Source organism: Protopterus annectens, chromosome 3.part0, assembly GCF_019279795.1.
Source record: "Protopterus annectens isolate FY-2018-M chromosome 3.part0, PAN1.0, whole genome shotgun sequence".
NCBI lineage: Eukaryota > Metazoa > Chordata > Ceratodontiformes > Protopteridae > Protopterus > Protopterus annectens.
Genome location: NC_056731.1, coordinates 1,274,072,911 through 1,274,095,565, shown reverse-complemented (window position 1 = coordinate 1,274,095,565; position 22,655 = coordinate 1,274,072,911). Strand labels below are relative to the sequence as shown.

Genomic DNA, 22,655 nt, shown 5'->3' with positions numbered 1-22,655 from the left:
CCCCACTTAAATATACCAACTCCGTAATCGCACTACAGTGCCGAAAATGGCAAAGTAACGAAAGTGACCAAGCAAATTCTTTCCCAGGGAATGAATTCTCTGAAAAGCAGCTTCGTTATTTTGCCTTTTTGCTCTTGTCAGTTTGATCAAGATGCATTCAACAAACTGCATCTGTGATCTGGTAAAAGGAACCCGATATCTAGATGTCCAAATCCTGACATTTCCCTGCTCATATAGTCCAAGCAGACAATTTTTTGAGGGTGACCTTTTTCGGAGAACGGCAATGGTATGTAAAATAACTATTCTAAAAATCAAAAGAGGATGTGGAAAATAAAAAAGGTGTTTCATGCCTACAACAGATGTGAATTTACAAGGCTAAGTTAAGATTTTAAAAATCACTCATCTGTTAATTATTAGGCAGATAAAAGATTAAATAGCTAGCTAAGAAATGAAAAACTAGTCATTCCATGCAAACATTCTGATATCTCCTATTTTAAGCAGTTTTCCTTTTTATAACATTTTGGTCAGTAAATACTCCTTTTCTGGTGTACTTGCAGCTACACTAGTATAGGCCCTGCGTGTTTTTTAATGGCAAGATCCCGAACTTACAAACAACGCTGCCTCTTAATTGGTAGTTCCTGCTGGTGAATAAAATGGCAAGATTTAGAGCATACATGCAGTGTTCCCTCTTGACCAGTACATGTTAGGGAGTATCAGTCAGTCTTTTTATTTATGTTTTCATGAAATTAATATAATCAGTTCCTTCCAGTCTTTCTGGAATTGTTGAAAATCTCAAGCGTTCTCTTCTTGATTTGTCTTCCAACTCTGTTTCTGTTTATTACCTTCTTGAGAAACCTCATATTTTATCATTCTTTCTCTTATTTTAATTTCTGGTCATCTAAATACCTGCTAAGTACTTCTCGAATGTCGTCAGGTCTTTTAGTACTTGATCTGATATACTTATCCAACATCCCAGTAATTTGGAATACTTCAGCACGTTTGATCTATATTTTTCTTCTAGTGACTTCTACAATAGCTGTAACCTGGATTGTTTCATTCCAACCAGCTACAAGATTCTACATAGTCGCAGCTTCTTTTTCTTCTTTTTGAGCAAATTTTTTTCTTTGAATGGATATATTTTGTTTTGAATACATCCAGATAATATATTTACTAGCTAGAAGTGAAATATTTCAAAGTGTAATTTACAATTACTGTCTTTCATTTCCAGTTTATTGGCTCTAATATTGGAAGCACTAAGTACAGCTTACTATGCAAGCAGGCACCATACAGACTTTCTCATTTAAATACGTTTAGTTACAATAGCAATATTCTCTGTCTATAGTCAGAGTAAAAAAATACAAATTAAAGCAAATACAGTTGCACTTTTCACAGCACAAAAAAGTTACAAAATGGCTGTTTTTTACATGTCAGATGTTTTAATTAAAATTTGCAAAAAAAAAAAAAAAACAGAGGAATCATTTTTTCATAGTAACAAACAAAAAAGGAAACTTTGAAACAAAATCAGTTAAAAGGCTACTGTAGGTATAAATGTTGCTTAGACTGAAAATATGAATGTTCAACTTTTTTTAGCAAAAAAGTTTTTTCACTTTTTCTCCTATTCCTTAACAAACTAATGCAAGTAATTCTAAAGCAGGGGTGCCCAACCTTTTTGGTTCAGAATCTACTTACCATACAGTTCAAGAGCCACTTAGTGTACTTGCAAGTTTGGGGGTCTACATTACTATGTCCAGTATGGATTTGTCCATTCAAAACAATTTGTTATCTGACTTACTGAGAGCCAGATAAAATGCTTTGGTGGGCCAAATTATGGCCCTAGAGCCCCCTGTTAGACACATTTGCTCTAAAGCATATATAATAGATGGCATTATATTGACTAAAGTTATTCAGCCTAGTGAGGTTTACAAAATAAGCCATATTTTGAGATATATTTCCTATATTTTTCAGAACATAAGCAAACATGCAAAGAATGAAATTCCCATGTTCTGTTTTGATTTATTTCCATAAATGCATTATGTTCTGACAGTGAATTAATACATGAATGTATCAATGAGTATGTGAATGAACAACATATGGTATTTCCTCATGTGAAATTCAATCAGATTAATGGAATATGTGGGATCCATGGGCTGGGTATAATCTTGTATTTCAGGGAGGATATGTACTTGTATATCCCACTTATACATTCATAATTGTAAGGTAACTTGTGCAATTTCCCCACCCCAAAATAGTACAGACAAAAATGATATCCAACTCCTGGGCACTTCTTACACACACACACACACACACACACACACACACACACACACACACACACACACACACACACACACACACACACACATACAGTTTCTGGTTTCATTATGTACTTAAAATATTTCTATGAGACTGCAGTAAAAAAAACAAAAAACAAAATGAAAACTAATGATTTCTGATTCAGCAAAATTGTTTTTAAACTCATGCTATTTTATTTTGTACCTAACAGAACCTTGTTCAACTGATCCACTACCATATTGTGAAAGAATATATTGTGCAGGTCATGAAGAAAAAGAAATCCTATAAAAAGTCAATTACATGTGAAAAGGCTGCCAAAAGAATTTTGGAGCAATCTGATGCAATAAAAGAAATATTTAATGGTCTTGTAAGTATGACGCTGGAAAGGGGGTTGCATGTAGTACTGTATAGTATAATACCTTTAATTGCTGGACATGAGTCCAAACAGTGACTGTAACCAAGAATCCCAGGTTTTACAATTTCACAGTGCAACACACATCCCCGAATGTGTTATTGCTATTGTAAATTCACAAGTTACACTACATATTATATGAACAATCTTTCATTAAAATCTATAATGTTTTTATGTATTGCTAAATTTCTACTCTCTAAAATAGTTATATATTTAAAGAGCATATTGTGGGAAGTGTTGAATTATAAGTCTTATTGGAGGTAAGAGTGTTGTGATGCAGGATACTAAGCGTTACATTTTTTGACTGACTCGTTAAGTACGTGATACACTGCATTATATATGTTTTAAAAATCAAACTTGTATGAAGTGAAAGTGGGAAGATTATTTCTGAGTTGCTCCTGATAAATGTTCCTCTGCAGTTATTAATGTGTATGTCAGTTGTCGCATTGTTTTTATTGACAAGTTATGCAACCGCAATATTTTCACTGAAATGGAGGACCAAGGTTAAAATGTCTTGAGTCACTTCGCCACTGTCCTGAGGTAATGGTGTATGAGTGAGACAGAGCCCATGCATAGGTGATATGGGTACGTAAGTAAGGTCACCTGTCTAAAACTAGGATACATTTTAAAGTATGTATTTGTGATTTGTTTATGGACTACACAGGTTTACTGTTGCAAGTGTATAGAGTTCTGGGTTTCAGAGTTACAGTCTTGTCTTATTTCTTATTTCCAAACCTTGATTATTTTATAACAAAGTTCATGCACACCTTTGGAAATAGTTAGAAAATATCATCTTCCTCTTAAAACTGACTGCATTTTTCAGGAAAAAAGCATGTATATATAAATATATAACTATATAAAGCAAGTAATTCTGCATGAACTTTTACGTTAAAATTGTCCTTATTCCCTAAAGATTATGTTGCATTAAGGCATAATAAGATATCATACAGGATAAATACAGAATTGCATCTCAATCAGTTTTTAAGTTGCTGACTAAGCATATTTTATCTAAAATGGTCTCATGGGTTGCACTGCTCTTACAGAGTTGCAGTTTTCTTCTGGGTTATGTTCTTTCCTGAAGGACTTGGCTTCATAGATTATATCTCTGAAGCTAAAGGCTATGGATTTTAATGCTACACTTGTTTGCCCATTTCATGCTGACTAGCTGGCATACCACCTGGCTGACCCCATGTATTCCCTGTAGGAGTAGGGTGCAGCCATTATAAGCATTTCTAATGTAAGCTCTGCATTAACATGCATGCCTGTGCAGATGTCCAGAGTGTAGATGTGGATTGGACAGAGCAAGAGTATAACACTCTCTCACTCTCACAAGTGACATGACCCATAAGCATTCTTTTCTTCAAAGGAAGGCCATAAGGCCATGTGTTATGACAGATTTATAGTCTCCTGCAGAGATACATTTATGGGATCTCTATTCCAAAGCATGCACCCACTATTTCCCCTGAAAGAGATGAGGAGGTTTAACCTCATTGCTCCTTTTCCTCCCTGGTTAGTGTCTCCAATGTCCAGGCCCTTAACTCAGTGTGGATTGTCTAGGTCTTAGTCAGGGCTTCATTCCTCTACACCACAGAGCTGACTTGACATACTATATTGCAGTTGGTGTCATAGTTATAAGTTACTCAGTCACTGGGAAACACTGGAGGGTAACTTGCTAATTGTTTGTTTCCACTTTCAGTGGGATTAACCTGTCTTATGTAGACAGCACTATATATAGGTTATCTGATGCCCTGTGCAGTGTCCCAGTCTGTCACCCCCTCAACTCTAAGTTGAAGACCAAAAACAAGCCATCTGAAAGTTGGGAACCAGAATAAAAATGCTGCAGCAAACTACTTGCTAGTAACAAGTGACTTGCTACTTTTACAATAACACACAAATAATGCTTCAGTACTTCAGCCATGACAGCAAAGTATGGTATTTACATTATTATCTTGAATGTTGTTACTACACTGCACTGCCACGCCATCAATATCTTGCAAGAATTACGGACAAAGCAAAAAACAATGCAAGGACAAAGGCCCAAAATCACAAACAATTTTTAAATATTGCAGTAATTCATTTGAAAAGTTTATAGAACAAGTTGTGCATTGACATGCATTTCCTGTACAATAAGAAATGTGAAAATCTAATAACTAGCATTATTCACCGACTATATTTTTCTGTGATTTATCATAAAATCAAAAATTCTATTAGGACAGAGCAAAATATTTGAGGAATTCTGCAGAATTCTGGACATTTGCATGTAGAACATACATAATACATATGAAATGCTTTGTCATTAGTGGCATGTAGTGTGATGTCCTACAATCTACTTTTTAAAATATCTTAAAAGACATGTTCACAAAATAGGGATTTTGTTATGCCAGAGATGCAGCTGATATTAGCCAGAGTCATTTGGGTAATGAAACACATAAAAAAATGTGAAAAGTAAAACTTTTCACCATAGGACTTGAAAGTACATTTTCTCACAGACTTCACTTAAAGTGATATACTTGCTCATTTAAGTGGGCTTGAGTTACTGACTGATCCAGTGAACCAGAAAGTAAAAAAAAATACCTAATACCCCTCCAAAAGGTACATTAACCTGATCTGATGGACAAACAAACTTAAAACGTTTGTGTGGATTTGCAAGATTTATGACTATTATTGTTGTATCAAGAGTGAAAAAAGTCAGACAGCAGCAGCAGGGAAACAGAGGTTCATCTAGAAAAGGAAGGAGAAAGGGATTTAGAAACAAGCACTTTTTATGGGTCTGAGGCTTGCTTGTTGGGATACACCTCAGGTAAATTAAGTTTATTGTTTAATCTTTACTTGATTATTTCCTTATAAGAGCTTTTCGGTTTACATCTCAGAGCTGTAGGTTTACTACCTTTAAAAATATGCTTAGAAACTCCTGTTTTGGCTGCTGTCTATGGGATGATTAAGATCAGCAAACAACAAAAGCAGCAGTTGTCTATTTCTCTCTCTCTCTCTCTCTTTTTTTTTCTTGTTTGGCATGTAGTGCCTGATGGAAGCAAACATGTCCATGTTGAGGATAATCTCATCAGTTAGGCACCGTAGTGCTACCAGTGTACTACAACCTGTCCAGAAACCATGATGTCTTAGAGTAAGGCGATGGTATTGTTGAAAGTAACTTGAGATTTGTATACAAATTATTTTTCTGGGACCTTGCCAAGAGCAGGCAGGATAGAAATAAGATGGAAATGTGTGGTGTTTTGAGATTTTTATTGTTTGGGCAGGGGTTGGGTAATGAATCCTTTCAGATGTTTGGCAAATACAGAAAAAAAATAAAATATTGTTTCACTTACAAAAAGCTCTTGAGACAGTGAAGCTGTGCTTCATATGGGAGGCAGAAGCACACAAGGAGGTAGGAACTCAGTTATTGGGTAAGGTTCTTGCTATACATGAACATTTGGAGCTATAATGTTGAAGGATGCAGAGGCAGTGCTAGAGGAGAGAGAGAGAAATAATCTTCAAAAGCTTTGAAAAGGCATAAGACCAAAAACATAAAAGAAAGAAAACTGGGTTACTTAGACTATGGAGTGGTAAAGGGGAATGGGGAATGGGCAAAAAAATAGAATTCAAGAATGAATATTGAGTAATACACAGGGTCTGATGTCTGGAGGATAGAGGAGTACACTGTTAAGGCACACATGAGAATGCTGAAAGAGACAATCATAGATCGACTGGAAAATGGAGGAGCTTCACTTTCACTAGTTAAGGTGAATAGAATATGAATGGTGTTCTGCCCGATCATGTTATACATTTTATGATGTCAAACTGAACGGCAGTTTGTTAGTCTGAGATGGTGTTATAAGCTCACAGTTCATAGATGTATATGAAAATGAAGAAGAGCATGCAAGTTTTACACTGTATTGCAAGTCTGAGCTATTCTGTACCATTACATAATACCAAGGACAAATAACCAGAACTGCTCTATGTTTGGCTCCTTTTGCCAGAAGTCCAGAGTGAACTGCTGATATTCAAGCCATCCAAGACTGAAAACAAGAAAATAAGTATATCTTGTGATTTTACTGCACTTTCTGAACTTTGTTTTAATCAGACTGTTGTATTATTTCTGTTTTTGCTGCTTGTGAATTCATAATTCTCTGCATTTTTTTTTTTTTTTAACTGTACTGCTACCCTAGATAGCATAGACTAGATTCAGATCTGCTAAATCTAGACTGTTATTGATACACTTGAGCACTAAACCAGTCACCTTATATTAAGAAGGGCTCCTCTGTACCCTTGTGGCAGAAGAGTGTGGATCCAGCCCATTCTGAGCTAGGGATTGCTGAAGGAAGGTTCATTGTGTGCTTTCCTATTGGTAGATGTGCTGAAAAGTGTTTAATTGTATGTGCCTCTATTTAAGCCTTGCTTTTGCACATTGCTGCATACCATGCAGTGGGGGTTAGTGGTGCCCTGTATAGACGCAAACACCTTGAAACACAATTTTTCCCTAGACATCTGTTAGTGGAGCCCTCCCAAGCTCCCCTGCTGCACAATGGGTAACACAGTTGTGTACTACTCAGCATTGCCATACCTATCTTCTAGAGCTCTCAGATGAACAACCTTTGTTAGTTCTAGCACATAAACTGGTCAAACTAACCCATTCCCTTCCCTAATAACACATAAGGTAAAACCCTGCTGTAATGGATAGGCATCTTCCCATCATCTTTTCAGCCAGCCTAATTGACATGGGAATACTGAGGCAATGTAGTAATTACCTCATGTATACTGACAACCACTTACTTCTGCAACAAACAAATACCCTATGTGAGTGATGTAAGTACATTGTGAAATTGTACACCAATCAGGTTGTCAGTACACACTCTTCAGCTCTCACACAAAATAAAGACATGACACATAGACCCACATAAGTGGAAGTTCTAACTAGAAGTCTACCAATAGATCAGAGACCTCCCAAATGTAAACAAAGTGCACATACTGCCTTGCAAATAGAAACCACTACACTTAATAATACATACAACAGTGTCTCCGCAAATAAGCCCCTAAGGCAAAACACCACTTAAACTAATGTCCAAGTCATAGACGACCCCATATTGAGGCACACAGATATATTCTTCTCACCAGGCTGGACAAGGAGAAGGTCCTTGTCAGCTGCCTTTCAGGTGCCAGGATCCATCAAATCATGCATGCACTCATGTCACTCAACAAGTACTGTTATGACTCTTGTCATAGTCCATGTTGGGGTGAATGACTTGAGCTGCACCTCTCTAGACTATATGAAGACAGACATGACTGAACTCGCAGATTGTGTGTCCCATGCAGGTATGACCCTAGCCCTAAGCAGCATTCTACTTTCACCCAGGATGATGCCACAATATAAACAAAAACACAATTGACTTCAACAGTTGGCTTAGCTTCTGGTGTCAGTCCAGGGGAATCCAGTACCTGGCAGCCTGACATGACATGGTTGACAGGCCATGCTGCTTTGCCAGAGATAGTCTGCACCTACTTCCTCTAGGCTTTCAGATACTGGCAAAGGAGCTTGCTTCCCCCATAATGCCATTTTTAGGCAATGCCAAAACAACAACATTTCTGATGTAAGAAGAAACACTCAAGTCAAACTCAGGTTCTGCTGCTTAATGCTAGGAGCCTAAACATGAAGCTACACTACCTGGAAGCATTCCTCATCTTGGAAGATGCTGACATCTATGCAGTCACCAAGACATGGTTCAAGGCTGCGGAGAGCACACTGGCCATGCAAAGCTACAATGCCTTCCACACATTCGGACCTCAAAATGAGAGTGAAAGAACTAAAGGTGGAGGTGTATTCACCTTCATTAGAACCAAGTACATCTTGAGACTGGGCAAACAACATGACTCTCTCAAACTACTCCATGTCTGATTAACTATAAGTAAAGTACCCTACCTCATAATTGCTAGCTATAGGTTCCCCACCATGTACCAAGAAGAGCATACTGGAATTGCTCACCATTCAGCCCAACATCTTAGTCTTGGGTGGTTTCAGCTATCCTTCCATCAAATGGGTGACATATATAAAAGCACAAACATGCTTGTACAGAGGTTCCCTGACTTTGGCAATTCAGATGCTTTGGAATAGATAGTCTGCACTGCCACAAGGGGCTCAAATGTCCTAGGCATAGTACTCACCAACACGAAGAGTCACTGCACTCCCTTGTGTGTGATGCCATCCCTGGTAATGTCAAACCATAAAGCTGCATTATTTGAGGTAACTATTGGACCTTACACCCCCAAAGGAGCTAAAAAACTCAAAAACATTTCCAAAGCAAACTACAGACTACTAAACGATTGTATAAAAAGTTTTATACCCCCCCCCCCCTTCCCTGCATTCACAGACAACAATGACTCCTACGCAGAGATGTTCTCAGATGCCCTGTATAAACACTTAAGCAACTGTATGGACTCGGATGTACCTGACCAGATCAAAACCAGGTCCTCCAGAAAAAACAAGCCACCCTAGTGGACAGCAAGTATAAACAGGTTATGTAACAAGAGGAAGAAGCTGATGTCTAAGAATAAGAGGGAACTGACTCAGCAGAGGAAGAATTCCCTCCACAGCTTGAACAAGCAAATCAGAAATCTTGTAAAATCCTATAAAGCTAAAATAGCATCCCTAACTAAGTATAATCATGAGGCATTCTTTAACTGCCTCCAGAATCTAAAAGGGAATGCTCAGCTATGTGCTGAACTGGTAGTAGATGGTACCACTCATAGTGCACCAGAGGAAATTGCTAACCTGCTAGCTGACAGATTTAGCACAAACTTCACCCAGTGGCCCCACTGGCCGAACCTCTAAGCATACCTGACACCAGTCCTCTGCCAAGTACCTCTAGAGATCAGGTCATATGTACTCTCTCCAAGGCTAAAAACACAGCCTCAGTGGGACCAGCTAACATCCCAGCTTAGATACTAAGCAGTCTAAAACAGTACCTAGTGGACCCACTTAGTGTTCTCTTTAATCGTACAGAACTGGCTTTGTTTCATTTGAGTGGAAAACAGCAACAATAATCCCCTTGCACAAGGGGTGGCCATCAGCTGACCCAGGGAACTATAGACCCAGAAGTGTAACCAGTTTCATCTGCAAGGCCATGAAAATAATCATCATGGACCTTATCAACAAGGACATAAGTGACCTACAAACTCTAGACCAACTCAATTTAGCTTTGTTAAGGGTAGATCTTGCTTATTAAACCTAGCAGAGGTCTTCAAGAATGTCACCAAAGCCCTGGATGAAGGTAAGACAGTATATATCACCTAACTTGACCTAGCCAAGGCTTTTGATACAATCCCCCATTCAGGTATCATTAAGATACTCTTTCAGCTGGGGATTAACCCTTCTGTCACAAGATGGGTAGCCAGTTGGCTCACCGACAGGACACATACTGTAAAAGTCAGTGGATCTGTGCTGAGCCCTTTACTGTTCGGAATGTATTTCTTGGAAGTCCAGGCTAAAGTAGATGGCCTTTGGCTTACAAAGTTCACTGATGATTGCAAATTGGGTGCAATCATTGAGTCCCCCAACGATGTTAACATATTACAGGAAGGGCTAACACAGACAAATTATTGATGCCAAAGCCACCGTTTAAAACTAAACACAAAAAAATGCATTATTAGTCCTTTTAGCAAAGTGGAATTCCTCATAAAATACAGTATTGACAACACCCTCCTAAGCTCAAACCCGCTGGTGCAAGAGCAGGGAAAACAGGTAGATAGCAGTCTTAACTTCAACCACCAAGTTTCCACAGCAGTAGGGAAAGCCTTATATGTTGTGCACCTCATAAGTAATGGCTTCATGTCCAGATCTAAGGATTTTATAACTCCACTGTACTCGGCCTTCATCAGACCACTAATTACTATGCTCTTTTTTCCATGTACCTCAGCAGACACCTGCAACAACTGGAGAGATGAGAGAGGTTTCTCACCAGGAAAATACAGGGTCTCCAAACCATGATGTACATGGATGGACTGAAAGCCATGTCACTGTACTCTGTATCATATAGGCTGCTGAGAAGTGACTTATGCCTGGCCTACAAAGCAGTCTCGAACCCTGCCCTGAAGGAAATGCTGCACATCTGCAAATCTAATGGCACAAGAGTCACTCACTCTAAGGACCTTAATCTACCCTGTGACATTAACAGAACATGCTGGAGAGACAGATGTATCTCTTAGAGACTGCTGCTCCTCTGGAATAAACTTCCAATTTATGTGAAGCAGAGCTCCTCACTGATCTAGTCAAGCATAACTTTGACAAATGGATGGGAGACCACAAACTCATCTTGGGAGTGGCTCCCAGATCCTTCATGAACACGGGTAGTCATTGTTAACCATAGACTCACTCTGCAAACTACATCCACCTAATAAAGACAATTGGGTCAACTTGGGATTAACATTGCTATGCTTGTAAGGGTTCTAGGACCACCAGTCTAGTAACCTCCTATAAACCTATGAAACTATAAGAACAAGATCAAATAAAACAAATCTTCTTTACAGACTGAGCCAGATGACTACCTGACTTTGTAGGCTCACTACAAAAATACAGATGTCAAAATGTAGAACATTTATTTCCCATGCCATTTGCAAATTCATATAGCAAACATAGAATTACCCCTGAGACAATGGGTGAAGACCACATAATTAGATTCACGCACAGTTTATGAGCTAGACTTCCTCATCTCAACTTCCACAATGCAGCAAGACAATGTGCTTCCTTTAAAACAAGCAGCATCTACATCTAGGTTCCCACTGGCGTCAAAGTTATGCAAAGTAGCTATGATTTCTATTAAAATCAGCAATATCAAAATGTAAGCTTCCTTTTGTGGGATGGATTCCATAACAATTTATACTTAGGGTATGGAAGTGCGCCACACTTGTAAAGACATTTGTAACATAAACAGCTCTGAAAAAAGACTTGTGAGATTCCTCATTTACTACATCTACAGATACAGAACAACACAAGCCTTCATGTATAGCTCACCATTTACTTGTGAGTGAAGAAACAACTGCTGCTACTGTCCCAAACTGTAGGGAAGTTTAAATTGTCGAAGCATGCTTACAAAGGCGGTCATGTTCCCTATAAGGCTCCTTTTATAATACTAACATGCACCCAAAAATGATAAAATGAGATGCTGTTATTGGTAACCTCCAATACAGAGATTATATTCAGTATCATACAATATAAGAGATTGCTATTATGCAGAGTGGTCATGGTCCTAGCATTGTTTCATATATTGATGGAAGAGGATTTATATCCAGTGAAAGATGGGTACTCCAGAGTAAGCAAAATAGAAATGTATTCTTTAACTATTTAAAGAATATAATGTAGATATTTATTACAATAAGTTATCAGTGCTGAATTATGTTCACTGTCTTGCCTTGAGTGGTATAGCATGAATTAGAAGTTGTTCTTCATGTTTCACTGCTACAGTCATCACACTTGGGTTATCTGCCTGCAGGTAGCTCTCAGCTGGCCCGAATACCAGAGACTTAGTATTTCTGTGTCGGTTGCTGTCACTCCAGGACTGGCGTCAGGTCATCATGGGTATAAAAACTGGCAGCTGACGCCATTACATCAGTCTTTCTTGCCGACGAGCCCATAGCTGAAGCAGTTCGCAAGTGCCGGTCAGCCGCTACCTGAACGTTTTGTTTTTTGAGTTTCAAACCTGAAGTCTTCTAAAGCTAAGTACCCCATTGGGGATCCTTTTTTCTTGCTCTAACTGATGTCAGAAAAAGTTAACAATAGTCTTGCCCGTGGAAAGCAAATACCTCACAGAAATTTTCATTCTTAGTGCGTCATCTGTTTAGGCCCAGACCACGACATTCCTCGCTGTAGGATTTGTGCCTTGTTTAATGCCCGAACTATTCATCATCCGGTTATCTTTGTCACTAAATTCTTTCACACTTGTTCTGCATTTTCCAAAATTACTTCCATAAGCCATCCAACTGTCGATCTTCTGAAAAAACATAATAATAAATACAGAGACAGACAGCATAGGTCCAAAACTGCCAACGACACTTCCATTCAGCTAGTCACCAGTTTGCCGGTACTCAGTGAGGCGCTTTTGCAGCCCCTGATACCTGCTTCTACAGATTCGCAGGCCTCTGCTGAGATCCATTCAGAGTCCGGAATGCCAAGAGTTGCTTTTCCACCTGTGGAACCTGCGGATATCTCTACCTTGGATGGATCCAGAGCCGCTGTGCAGGGACCGGCTTCTGAAGGCGTATTCTGATTTTCCGATGTTCACATTAAACCAACAGAGTCATTTTTGACTAAAAATACCTAGTTTCTCAGGCCCAGAGTTCGCACTACTCCTAGAAAACCGATGACCAAACCCCATGCTCCAGCTCCCTTGCCACGGAAACAAATGCTTAGAATGACTGAAGACCTTATCACTTTAATTAGGGGAAGTCAGTCTCCCCCCTCTGAAAGACAAAGAATTGATTTTCCTTCTGATTCTACAGACCATGAGTCCGATGACTCTGATCCCTCTGATTACCAGGACATACCCTTATCTACCTATGAAGATTCAGATGCAGAGGATTCTATTCCCTCTGCCTTCCCTCCAGAGGACTTTTCTTTTGGTGAAACTTTGCATAATTTAAGAGAGCATTTCCACTGGAAATGCCAGGGCTACACTCAGTCCAAAAAGAGACTCAGATAATTTTTAGACTTACCCCAGCACATGCCTCTAGCTATACCCCCTGTCCTGGACATTGTAGATGATGTCTTCATGGAATCCAGTCTTACTCCTGATACTTTACCACCAGCTCCTAGAAAGCCTGACAGGTACTACAGAGTACCTGACTCTCACAAATTTCTCTTTAAGAATCCCACTGTGGATCCAGAGTCTATTTCTCAGGGACCTAAAGGCATTAAGGCTACTACAGCCAAAAACCCTACCCCTTCGGACAGGCATTCTAGAGGTTTAGACAGATGAGGTAAGATGGTATATACTTCTGCAACTCTTGCCATCAGGACTTTGAACTGCCAGTTTCATATGTTGAAGTACCAGCAGCATATTATGGAACTAATTAAACAAAAAATGTTGTCGCTTCCAGATTGTACAGAAAATAAAGATTTACAACAGCTAATGCATTCTGAAAACCAAGTTAGTAAACATACTTTGCAGTGTGGTTTTGATGCCTTAAAAGCATCTTGCAGGACTGCTGTCACTGAGTCTGTACTGAGAAGGCATGCTTGGCTGAAGGAGCAAACCTTGCCAGACCATGTCAAAGCAAAATTACTAGATGCTCCATTAAACCAGGAAAAATTGTTTGGCACAAAAGCAGAAGAAGTTCTTAAAAAGATGGAGGAAAAAGCTAAATCTATGCAAACTGTTAAAGATTTTTTACAGGTGCAGCCACCTAGATTCAGTAGGCAATTGCCTTCTAAAAACTGATCCTTTCCAGTCCCTCCCAGACATTCTCAGTCCAAACCCAGGGGCAACAGGCCACAAGGACTATAGTCTCAGGGTATGCAGAGATCTAAACTATGGAGTGCTCCATCCTCTAAAACAGGGATTGGTAACCCACTCCCTTATGGAAAAAGTTCACAATGACTTGTTTGTCTTCCTTCCCACCAAAGCCCAAGTACTTGCACCCTTAGGAGGAAAACTCGCCCTGCATAAACAAAACTGGATGTCCATTACCCAGGACCAGTGGGTCCTAAACATTGTATCCCAGGGATACAGATTCTACTTCCACTCACTGCCAACTCCAAGTGGGTTGCCAGACTTTCCTTCAAACTAGTGGTCAGAGGCTCAAAAGCAAGTACTTTACATTTTCAGTATCAGGGCTATTCAACCGGTGCCTATTGAGCAAAGGGGACAGGGTTTCTACTCCAGACTATTCCTGGTGCCCAGAAAGGAGGACTCTTGGCTCCCTGTCCTAGATCAGTCAATTCTCAACACCTTCCTGGTGGTCCCAAAATTCAAACTGTTGACTCTGCAACAGCTTCTTCCTATGCTAACCAAGGACACCTGGCTAGTCACCCTAGACTTAAAAGAAGCTTATCTGCACATCCCCTTAAGGGAATCCTGCAGGAAATATCTACATTTCAGGGCAGGCTCTATGCGCTATCAGTTCTCTGCACTTCCCTCTGGCTTATCTACTGCACGGAGGGTATTTACAAAGTGCCTGACTCCAGCCATTGCGTTTGGAAGGCAGAAAAATATTCAAATTTACCCATACTTGGGCAATTTCTTGATTCAGGCAGACAGTCAGGAATTGCTACTTCATCACCTGGCATTTGTAAAGAGACTTCTAACTTTTCTGGGGTACACCATCAATGAAAAGAAATCACAACTGATGCCCAACCAAAAGATTGTATTCCTGGGAGCAAGCTTGAACACAACTTCCCAGATGGCATTCCTCACTCCAGAAAAAACAGATTTATTTGACAAACTACTTCAAACTAATGTCCACCAAAACCCAGCTATCTGCAAGAAAAATACTGCAAGCCCTAGGGTTCATGGCCTCATGCATTCTACTAATTCCATATGCAAGACTGCATATGAGAAAACTTCAGTGGTACTTAAAAAGTCTCTGGTGTCAACATTCTCAGGACCTGGAAATATTGATTCCTATCATTCCTTGCCTAAGGGCAGAGTTCCTTTGGTGTGCAGAGACATGCAACCACAACAAGGGACTTCCTTTCACTCCACCCCTTGCTGCCCAAACCCTGACAGCAGATGCATCAGACTATGCCTGGGGGGCACACATGGCAGGCAAATGCATTCAAGGCAAATGGAGCCCAGAACAAATTTCCCTGCATATCAATCAAAAAGAAATGTTAGCTGTACAGAATGCTCTGACAGTCTTCAAACACCTTATCCTTCCAGGACAACTCCTGATAGAGACAGACAATACCACAGTTTTGTGGTACATAAAAAGCAGGGGGGAACTCATTCCTACCCTCTCTGCAGGTTAGCCATGGCTCTGTGGAACACAGCCCTGAGCAACCAAGTGCACCTGCAAGTTCTATTCCTGCCAGGCAAACAAAATTCACTGGCAGATGATTTAAGCAGAAATCTACTGGACCCACATGAGTGGAAGCTGGAACTCAACACATTCAAACTTCTAATCCGCAGGTGGGGGATTCCAGAGGTGGACCTCTTTGCCTCCCCTCAAAACCATCAATTGAGCAAATTTTGCACCAGAAATCCCCACAGCCAAGCATGGAAAGTGGATGCCCTATTCTTTACATGGGAAAACCTCTCAATTTATGCCCTTTCCCCCTCTGCACCTCCTCTCAAAATTTCTACTCAAGATCAAACAGGACAGGCCAAGGACAATCCTTATTGCCCCAGACTGGCCACTGGTACCCTCTCCTGCACAGACTGACAGCAGTGCCACCCTGGCACCTACATCAGACCCCCTTCCTGCTGTCCCAGCAGGATGGACAGATTTTGCATCCACAGCTGCAAACCCTGAACCTTGCAGCCTGGCTTATCCCCTGAATACACCACTAGCAGCCCTCAGCAAACAGGTGCTGGATGTCATCCTTGAGGCCAGAAGGCCTAGTACTAGGAAATCCTATTCAGAAAAGTGAAAAATATATTGTTCTTGGAGCCAGTCTCAATGAAAGGACACAGATGTGCCCTCCTTACACCAAATCCTTGATTACCTAGCAGAGTTACTCCACAAAGGCCTATCCTTCTCATCAATTAAAATTCATGCCTCTGCCATCTCAGCTCACTACAATACCGAGCCGCCTCTATTTTCTCACCATATCATCAAACAGTTCCTGAGAGGAGCTAACAATTTAATGCCTCCGAGGAGAGCTCCCACCCCTGCCTGGGACCTTAACTTTGTACTAGAGAAGCTCACACACCCCCTTTTGAACCTGCTGCTACAGCAGAGTTAAAATTCCTCTCTTGGAAAACAGCCTTACTCTTGGCCATCACTTCAGCTAGAAGAGTGTCTGAGTTGAAGTCCCTTATGGCTGTGGAACCCTTCATTAACTTCCATGTGGACAGGGTTTCCCTGAGGACTAACCCATCATTTATGCCCAAGGTGGTATCCAGTGTGGCTTTAACCCAGTCTATCCATTTACCAACCTTTTTTCCTAATCCTCAGAATAAAGGGGAAAGGATCCTGCACTCCTTGGACGTGCACAGACAGTTCAGGTTTTGTCTTACCTTTCAGAAAATCTGACCAGCTGATAGTCAGCTTCGCTACAAGGGCATTGGGCAAGGCCATTTCAAAGCAAACCATTTCCAAATGGGTAGCACACTGCATCCATTTCTGCTACAAGCACCATGGGAAACCTACCCCACAGGGGATCAGAACCCATTCCACCAGGGCTACCTCAATCTCTACAGCATTTCTCAGGGGAGTCCCTACTAGGGACATCCTGGAAGCTGCAACCTGGAGTTCTGTATGCACCTTCACCAAGCATTACCTTTTCTAAGTCCAGAGCTGGATTTGCTACAGCAGTCTTACAAGGACTGCTAGCCTGCCCTAATACTTTTTGACTGCCTCCACCCTTCCTTATCTTTGGGAATGAACCCAAGTGTGATGACTGCAACAGTGAAACACGAAGAACATAGTACAGTTGTGTACACTTACCATAAATGTAGATGTTCGAGTGTATTCACTGTTGCAGTCCTGGTTACCCTTCCTCTAGCTCGCTGACTTATCTATACTTTCTACCTATCCTCTTTTTGGCCATATCTTATGGCAATAGTATTTACTTTTTACTGGAGGTGTTCCACACCATGTAATTGCTTCCTATTTTGGGGGTTCTGGGGAAAGAAAAACTGATACAATGGCATCAGCTGCATGTTTTATACCCCTGACATCCTGACATCATGGAAGAGGCGACAGCATCCGATGCAGAAATCCCAAGACTCTGGTATTCAGGCCAGCTGAGGGCTACCTGCAGGCAGATAACCCCAAGTGTGATGACTGCAACAGTGAATACACTCGAACATCTACATTTATGGTAAGTGTACACAGCTGTACTTTCTTGCATCTGCAATTGCAGACCCTAAACCTTGCAGCCTGGATTATTCCCTGACTTCTCCTCCAGTGGCCAGCCTGAGCAACAGGTACTGGATGTCATACGTGAAGCCAGATGATCCAGTACTAGAAAATCCTATGCTGACAAGTGGAAAAGGTATTGTTCCTGGATCCAGACTAAAATATTGGATCCAATACAGCCCTCCTTACTTCTCATCCTGGATTACCTAGCGGACCTACTCCACAGGGGCCTATCCTTCTCTTCCATTAAAATCTATGCCTCTGCCATTTCTGCTCATTACAGCACTGAGCCACCTCTCTTCTCACACCCTCTCATCAAGCAGTTCCTGAGAGAGGCTAACAACTTAAGACTGCCAGGAAGAGCCCCTACCCCTGCTTTGCACCTTAACTTTGTGTTGGAAAAGCTCACCTGCCCCATTTGAGCCTGCAGCATCAGCAGAGTTAAAACTCCTCCTTTTGAAAACAGCCTTGCTTCTGGCCATCACTTCAGCTAGAAGAGTGAGCTACAAGCACTTATGGCTGTGGAACTCTTCATCATTTTTCATGCTGACAGGGTTTCCATTAGGACTAACCCAACTTTCATGCCTAAAGTGGTGTCCAGTCTGGCTCTCAACCAATCTACCCATTTGTCCACCTTTTTTCCTAATCCTCAAAATAAGGATCCTGCACTCTTTAGATGTGCACAGACAGCTCAGATTCTACCTTGATAGGACTAAGCCCTTTAGGAAATCTGACCAGTTACTAGTCAGCTTTGCATCAGGGGCAGAGGGCAAGGCCATATCAAAACAAACCATCTCGAAATGGATAGCACACTGTATCCATTTATGTTACAAACATCATGGGAAACCACCCCCTCAGAGGGTTAGAACACTTTCCACTAAGACAACTTCAACCTATACAGCCTTTGTCAGAGGAGACCCTACCAGGGACCTCCTGGAAGCTGCAACTTGGAGTTCTGTTCATACCTTCACCAAGCATTACCACCTGCCTATCTTTTCAAATCCAGGGCAGGCTTTGCAACTGCCGTCCTGCAGGGCATACTAGCCACCCCCAACTCTTCTTGACTGCCTCCTTCCATTCTTCAGCTTTGGGAATCAACCCAAGTGTGATGACTGCAACAGTGAAACACGAAGAACATAGTACAGTTGTGTACACTTACCATAAATGTAGATGTTCGAGTTTATTCCCTGTTGAAGTCCTGGTTTCCCACCCTCCAGCCCCCTTGTCTCTCTCTCTCACTCTCTCTCTCTCTTCCTCATTCCTTACAAGACTATTGGTATTTACTTTTTACTGGTAGTGTTTTTCCACCATAACTTTGCTTCCTATTTGGGGGCTCCTGACATTTGGGGCAAGAAAAACTGATGTAATGGCGTCAGCTGCCTGTTTTCATACCACTGACGACCTGACATCAGTCTTGAAGCGACAGCAACCGACGCAGAAATACTAAGCCTCTGGTATTTGGGCTGACTGAGGGCTACCCCTGGCAGGAGAGCTGACTGAGGGCTACCCCTGGCAGGATAACCCAAGTGTGATGACTGCAACAGTGAATACACTCGAACATCTACATTTATGGTAAGTGTACACAACTGTACTTTCTTGCTCAACATCTCCAAGAAGTATTAGACTTTGCAACAGTAAATATGTTTGTGAAGTAATGTTTAGTTTCACTTTTAAACTATAATATGAATATCCATTTGTTAACCAGATAAACCAACTGGACACACAGCAACAATGGAGCAGGGTCTGGCTGTGTGTTTTGTTCAAGGTCACACAATGGGCGAGTACCTCTCAAATGTCCAGATTTCCTCAGAATATCCAGATTTTTGGCTCATATTTTAGTCTGTTCCTCATAAAAGTTGTGGTTTTCTTGTAAATCAGTAGGATGTTATGAGGGTTGAAGTCAGTAAATAATGACTTACATTTGAGTTTCAGACCTCAAATCATTCAGAAAATGTATGTTAAAGCAAACCCTGTTACTCTAGCAACTTTATAGGTTTATAAGAGCAATACTTAAAAATATGTCCCTATTTTTGGGCCTTTGTCCCCCCATTTAGTCAGGCTTTGCCCAGTTTTCTTGCAGTAATAGGTTGAGAGATATGGCAAATGGTAGTTGTATGAATTAAACCCTGTACCACAGGCACTACAGCTCATGCCTTTACCCTTCTGCACCAACTACCAGACCTACTTTCATGATGGCAAATTAAATTATATGAATTTAGCATTTTACGCATTTCCTTTACATATTCCACAGTGCATAACAATTAAGTAGGATAGCACAGTGATTTAATGAAGAAACATTATTACTTCACATTAAGAGGTTCTCCAACTTTATTCTTAGCTATGGTGCCTTCTCTATAATGGTCTGCATGCCCTTTCTGCATTCCCATGTAGTCCGCATGGTTACTACAGTTTCCCAGAAACATGCAGTAGGCAGATTGTCAAGTCTGCATTGTTTGTGTGTGTGTCGTTGCAAACTACCACCATTCCCTAGCAACCTCTATGGGTGGTGACAGATGTTTAAGGACTTAATGTAGGAGTCAGATGTGACTTATAAGCATTGATGGAATATAAAAGATAAGTACAGTTCAGCTTATTTTACTTTTATCTTTTACACAATTATTTTTGTATTTTTCTAAGTATTTATACAGCCATTCTGGTTTCTGTTAATGAATATTTCTTTGGAAGAATAGTCGCATCTTTTTTCAGTTTATTATAGTTTTCTTCACATGGATGTCATGGCAGAGAGTTGCCCAGTCTTTTGGAATTCAGTACCATAGTAAAAAAAGTACTCATCATTTCTGCACTTCCATCAGTTAATTGAAGGACAACAATATGTTCAGCAAAACATTTCCTATCTTCAATTTGTATTATCTCCATAGAGAATGATCCCCATACTTTCACATATTAAAAAGCATGACTTAGCTGTTTATCTATGTCTGTGGTATTTCTGTCCTAATCAGATTCCTCCTCGCTCCTTAAGTTGGGGAAGAATGAAATCTATGATATTTTCTTTAAGAATTTGTTTCCTTGCTTTTGCATAATTTCAGATATCGCATGTGACAGTCTTTGCCATAGAAAACAACATAGCAAGCCATGTATATCCACTTTTTTTCTGGTTTCATATCCATTTAGGTCATAATGCTGTTCAAGATTAGAATCCACAGTTCTCTGACTTTGTGCTCTCATACACTGCTGCATCCTTTCCTTTTCCTGGGCCATAAACTCATTAATCCTTTTTGTAGTCTGAAGGTGAGTAAACCTCATAACCAGCCAACTCCAAATCCAGCTCCAGACAAGTGACAAGTGGAGTACCTCAAGGTTCAGTCCTGGGACCACTCTTGTTTGGCATCTACTTCTCTGAAGTACAGGCCAACACTAAGGGACTCTGGCTAACAAAGTTTGCAGATGACTGCAAACTGGGAGCCATTATTGAATCCCCAAATGATGTGGATATTCTACAAAAGGGCCTTACAAAAACAGATGCCTGGTGCCAGAGCCATGGGCTCAAGCTTAATGCCAAGAAATGTATAGTTATCCCCTTTGGAAAAAAACATGTACCCATGAATTACCACATAGGTGGCAGGACACTAAACATTGAAAGTGTGATGAGAGACTTAGGGACACAGGTGGACAGTGGTCTCACTTTCGATAACCACATTACCACAACAGTCAGGAAATCCTTCTATGTGGCACACCTCATCAATAAGGGCTTTTCATCCAGAAAAAAGGAGGTCATTGTCCCACTGTACTCATACCTCATTAGACCCATTATATAGTATAATGCCTCGTTTGGTATATAACTCACAAGACATCTGCAACAGCTGGAAAGGCCACTGAAATACCTCAAAAGAATCACAGGCCTAAAGCAGATGCCATATGCTGACCGTCTAAAAAAACACCAGCTGTACTCTGTGGCATATTGTCTACTCAGAGGTGATCTCTGCTTAACATACAAGGCCATGTCAAACCCTGAGTTGTTGGACATGCTCCACTTAAAAAAATCCCAATCCCTCAGAGCCACACGCTCCAGGGATCTAAACCTTGTCATCACAGTGAACAAAACATGTTGGAGGGATAGGTTCCTGACCCAGAGACTCCCCATACTCTGGAATAGACTGCCCATACATGTCAAGCAGAGCGCCTCATTGGCCCTCTTCAAAAGGAACCTTGATGATTGGATGGGAGATAGGAAATTCACCACGGGGATCATGTCAGTCGCCCTGCTAGACAGGGGTCCAGAGAAGTAAATATTGTGGGAAGAAATATCCAGGGAATTGTTATGGCTAGGCTTGCATAGGCCCTAGGGCCAATAACCTAGTACCAACCTATGAACCTATAGAAAGAAGACAGGAACTGAAAGCCCACAAAATATCACCTTTTCAGAAGCCTGTGTTCTTCAGTTATTTCTTCATCTATTCATCAAGAACTTTTCACAGAGGGTGTAACACACTTAGGTAACAAATATGTGAGAGTCACTGACAGAAAGTGACAGACATTTTTTACTAACAATTCTTAAACTTGAGAACATGGTTTACTACCTCGGTATGTACACACACTTACAGTTCACAATTCTTGCTTCTTCCCGTCCAAGTATTATTGTTTCAGGGAAGGAAACAACTCTAAGTTAAAGGAAATCAAAACTTGGAATCCAGAGACTGAGAGACTTCCACTGTCAATGGACTTAGGATAAGGAGGTTGCAAACATGAGGCTATTGGTAAAAGAAAATTGTTGTTCTTTTTCTTTCCATTAACATGTATCTCTCAGGACTTTTATATTTTGTGTTATAATTACCAGTTTCAGAATGACCTTGTCAAATACCTAATCATCTTTGCAGATTCAATAGTTTTTAAGGCTCCCTTTTGCTTTTCTAATGAGACATTTTCAAGCTTCAGTATTCTAAATTACAGTCAATGATTCACTTGCTTTACTGATACAGTAAGCCTC

At 40.6% G+C, this 22,655-nt stretch overlaps 1 protein-coding gene across 4 annotated transcripts in view; it reads left to right on the top strand.

Moving 5' to 3' along the window:
- The window catches only part of LOC122796727 (exocyst complex component 3-like protein 4), a 2,022,901-nt gene that overhangs the window by 1,780,904 nt on the left and 219,342 nt on the right, over positions 1-22,655 (top strand). For all 4 annotated transcript variants that reach the window (XM_044065430.1, XM_044065431.1, XM_044065429.1 and 1 more), the window contains one exon: positions 2,504-2,659. In XM_044065430.1, the coding sequence (XP_043921365.1) occupies positions 2,504-2,659 (156 nt within the window). The remainder of the gene's footprint in view (positions 1-2,503; positions 2,660-22,655) is intronic.